The sequence below is a fragment of the Rhagoletis zephyria genome, unplaced genomic scaffold (genome assembly GCF_001687245.7).
Source record: "Rhagoletis zephyria isolate East Lansing unplaced genomic scaffold, Rhagoletis_zephyria_1.1 Rzeph_scaffold_01892, whole genome shotgun sequence".
In the NCBI taxonomy this organism is placed as follows: domain Eukaryota; kingdom Metazoa; phylum Arthropoda; class Insecta; order Diptera; family Tephritidae; genus Rhagoletis; species Rhagoletis zephyria.
Window position 1 is genome coordinate 40,645 of NW_016158976.1, and position 4,053 is coordinate 44,697.

Sequence of the window (4,053 nt, forward strand, 5' to 3'; positions counted from 1 at the left end):
AGAAATTCTGAGTTTACTCTTATTTTTCGATATTAAAAATGCATACTTAGTCATTAAAAAAGGACCGGGATCCCGTTGATATTTCATCGAAATTGGGCCTTGGAACTTTAGGCCCATTGAATTACAGAGAGTTGGAATTGAAAAGTATTAAATTTTCCTAACAGATTTCGATATATCGATGTTTTTCTGGCGATGTATTTTAGCATCGATGTTCATTTTTCCGATGCATCGAAACATCGATGTTACTCCCCAAAATTTGCATCCCTACGTGTATTACGATTGGCCTAATGGATGTGATTTGCCAATATTATTATGCGTTAAAGCTTCATTCGGACATACCAGGGTTGATTTGTGCAGTGGTAAATCTCAAACCACTATTAATTTAATGAAGATTTATTTTTTTAATTGAATTTAACATAGAACCTGACAGAAAAAAATAATTTTTCACTTTAATTGCTTTTGTGAAACTGGCTTTTAAGGTATTTCATCTCAGTCTATATGCATCCATTTTGAAATTGCCACCAACTATAAGATAAAGTTCCTAGGGCAAAGTCACTATAGATCCGGATCATTGTTGCCGCCGGGGACCTTCTTCATGGACATCACACTTTCGTTAGTTTATTTAAGGCGGCAAACGACCATCAAACCATAATCTTAGCCGATGAATTTGCCAATGGAAATCGTGGACTGTTTGAGAAAATGTTGGACCAAAAAGATTAAATTAAAAATCTAATTATGGGCGGGACGGAGTTCGCCGGGTCGGCTAGTATGGTATATAAGCAATACCGTCACACTTCGACAGCTTGCAAATTTGTTTGGACTTGGCTTGGGCTGTTGTTAAAAGTGTGTCAGGTTGGCTTATAACAATTGGCCACGAATATATAAAGTGGCCGCAAGGTACTGCAGCAGAGGATGCAATGCGAAAATTTGAGGCAAAGAGTGATTTTCCGGGAGTAATCGGTGCCATAGACTGCACTCACATTCGTATTAAAACTCCAGAAGAAAATAAAGAAAATTACTTTGATAGAAAGCACACCTATAGCCTAGTTCTTCAAGCAGTAGTGGATGCGGATAAAAGATTCACCGATGTAGCTTGTGGTGAGCCTGGTTCACTTCATGACAGTAGAGTTCTTCGTAGGTCAAATCTTTTTGCTACAGCCCAATCTGAACCTGAAAGTTTATTTCCGAACGACTCCTACATTTTGGGTGATTCGGCTTACCACGCTACAATTTGGTTGGTACCACCATTTAAGGACTACGGCAATTTGAGTGAATCGCAAAGAAACTTCAACAAATTACACTCTTCTACTCGAATAGTTGTGGAAAACGCTTACGGCGTGAAATCTTTTCTTCTCCTCTAACTTCCTTTCTTTTAATTTAAGTTTTCCCTCGTAATATCTCTCTCGAGCTGTTTTCCTGCGGCGTTTTGATGTTACCGGTTGAGGCGATTCTTCTTCTTCTTGGGATGCTGGTTGTTGAGATGATTCGGGATGTAGGGATGTAGGTGGGGACGGCGATACAGCCGGTTGTGGGGATATTGGTTGCGGACGTAGTTCTGTGTCATCCCCATACAGGTGTGCTGATGCTGATGGACTTGGGACTGGTGCTAGCAGGAGGGATCTTAATGGCTGTGCTGTTGGACGGTGGGGTAGTGCTGGTTGTGGGGATCTTGATGCCTGTGAAAGTGCTGTTGGACGGTGGGGCAGTGTTGGCTGTGAAGATGCTTTTGGACAGTGGGGTAGTGCGGGCTGTGATAATTCTGTTGGAGGGTGAGGTAGTGATGGTTGTGGGGATCTTGCTAGCTGTGAAAGTTCTGTCGGACGTGGGGGTGGTGCTGGTTGTGTGGAATCTGCTAGTTGAGGTGGTGGTGGCGTTCCAAGTGCTTGTGCTCGGAAACGACTCACATTAAGCGTGTGGTTATTGGAAAGCAGCGCACTGTTTCCGAAAATCTCCTCCATCTCATCCGTGTACGGAGCAATTCAGGGTGCAGCACTGGTTCTGCTTGCGTTGTCTTTTGCACAGTTGTATGCAGACAACAGAGTGCGCATCTTTCCTTATAAGGCTACTGGGGCCGTCGATGGATCCTAGATTATTTTTTTTGTTTACATTTGTACAATCGAAAATTGCACTTCAAACATACGGCAAACTATGTATTTTGGAACGAATTTCCGTCATCCCTTTTCAAATTTGGTTTGCAGACAAACCGGTTTCGGCGTTGTGCCATCTTCAGTGTCATTTTTCGTCCTGCATAATTTTTGTTGGTTGCTCGTATTTATACTCCTTATTAACTACCTCTTTCTTTTGTTAGGTACGTCTTTTTAGTTTTGCAGTGTTTGCGGTGCTCAATAGGTATATTCAATCTGTGTCCTTTATGTTGTACACGGAGAAGTTCTGTTGTTTGTCCAATCTTCATTGGTGTGCATTTATTTTTGATCATGTGATTCGCGAAGTTCGATTCTATTGCAGCCTCTGGTTTTCGTTTTTTCTTATTATAATCCCTTATGTGTTCTCGATACCTTGTTCTTATATTTCGCCCTGTTTGTCCTATGTAGTTGTGTCGGCACTCGTAGGTTAACTTGTAAACACCCTGTTTATCTAGCGGGTCTTCCTCGCTTATTTTCTCTTTCAATATATTTCCCACTGTGTTCCTTGTTTTAAATGATGTCTGAATGTCGTACTTATGAAAGANGTTTGTCCTATGTAACTGTGTCGGCACTCACAGGTTAACTTGTAAACACCCTGTTTATCTAGCGGGTCTTCCTCGCTTATTTTCTCTTTCAATATACTTCCCACTATCCCTTGTTTTAAATGATGTTTGAATGTCGTACTTATGAAAGAATTTGGAAAGTTTTTGTAAGATGTCTTTCCTGTGTAAGTTAGAGCTGCCCAAGTTTTTTTATTGTTTTCCTCTTTGCTAGTCTTTTTCGATTTTGTGTCCTTTCTTAACTTCTCCACCAGGCCTCTCCTATATCCGTTATTTTCCGCAATGGCATATATTGTATCCAGTTCCTTCTTGTAGTCGTCTTCAGTTAGAGGGGTCCTTTCAAGCCTCGTTATTAGTTGTCTAAGTGCTGCATTTTTGTGTTGCTGTGGGTGGTTTGAGCTATTGGGTATTATTGTATCTGTGGCTGTTGGTTTTCTGTATATTTCGTACTTTATCTTGTTCGTGGTATCGTTTATTGTAATTGTTAAATCCAGATAGTTAATCTTTCTTTCCTCTTCCGCTTCCATGGTGAATTTTATATTCCGGTGTTGTTTTCTGAGATAGCNTTTATATTCTGGTGTTGTTTGTTGAGATAGTCTAGTATCTGTTTCTCTTTGTTTCCCTCTATTAGACATATTACATCATCGACATATCTCGCGTAGAATTTTACTCCTAGGTTGGTCGACAGGTTTTTCATGTATTTCTCCTCCAGTGTTTGCATGAATACTTCCATGAGTATTGCTGACGTCGGATTGCCCATTCCTAACCCGTTAATCTGTTTATATATCTTATTATTGAACCGGAAGTAGTTTTGTTTTAATGTAACCTTCAACGCGTTTATTATTTCCTGAGCAGCTTCTCTTTTAGTTTTTTCCATCAGTATTTCTTGTACGGTCTTTATGGTTTCTATTGTTGGTATCGATGGATAAAGGTCCTTGATGTCGAATGATACGAATTTAGTGTTTTCGTTGATCTTCAACGATTTCATCTTCTCGATTAGTTCCGTTGTATTTGTAATAGTATATTTATTGCGTAGATCCAGACTATCCTTCAGCAGCGTCTTTAGGTGCTTGGAGAGTCTGTATCCGGGAGCAGACTTGTAATTAATGATAGGTCTCATCGGGGTGCCTGGTTTGTGTGTCTTTGGCAAGGCAATCAACGGAGGGACACTCGGGTTCATAAGTGTTAGTCTATATGGTAGATTATCCTTTATTATGGTTGTGCTTTTCTTTATGGTATTCTTTATTGCTGCTTGGTATTCTTCAGTGGGATCTTTTCCCAATTTATTGCACCCTATTTGAGTAATTAATTTTTCAGTTTTCTCTATGTAATCTTTTTTATCGATTAAT

At 40.0% G+C, this 4,053-nt stretch overlaps 1 protein-coding gene across 1 annotated transcript; it reads right to left on the reverse strand.

Moving 5' to 3' along the window:
- Nucleotides 1–3,239: 3,239 nt before the first annotated feature.
- On the reverse strand, nt 3,240–3,824 carry LOC108365497 (uncharacterized). The gene has a single exon (XM_017619538.1). The coding sequence runs from the start codon at nt 3,822–3,824 to the stop codon at nt 3,240–3,242; it is 585 nt and encodes a 194-aa protein (XP_017475027.1).
- Nucleotides 3,825–4,053: the final 229 nt, after the last annotated feature.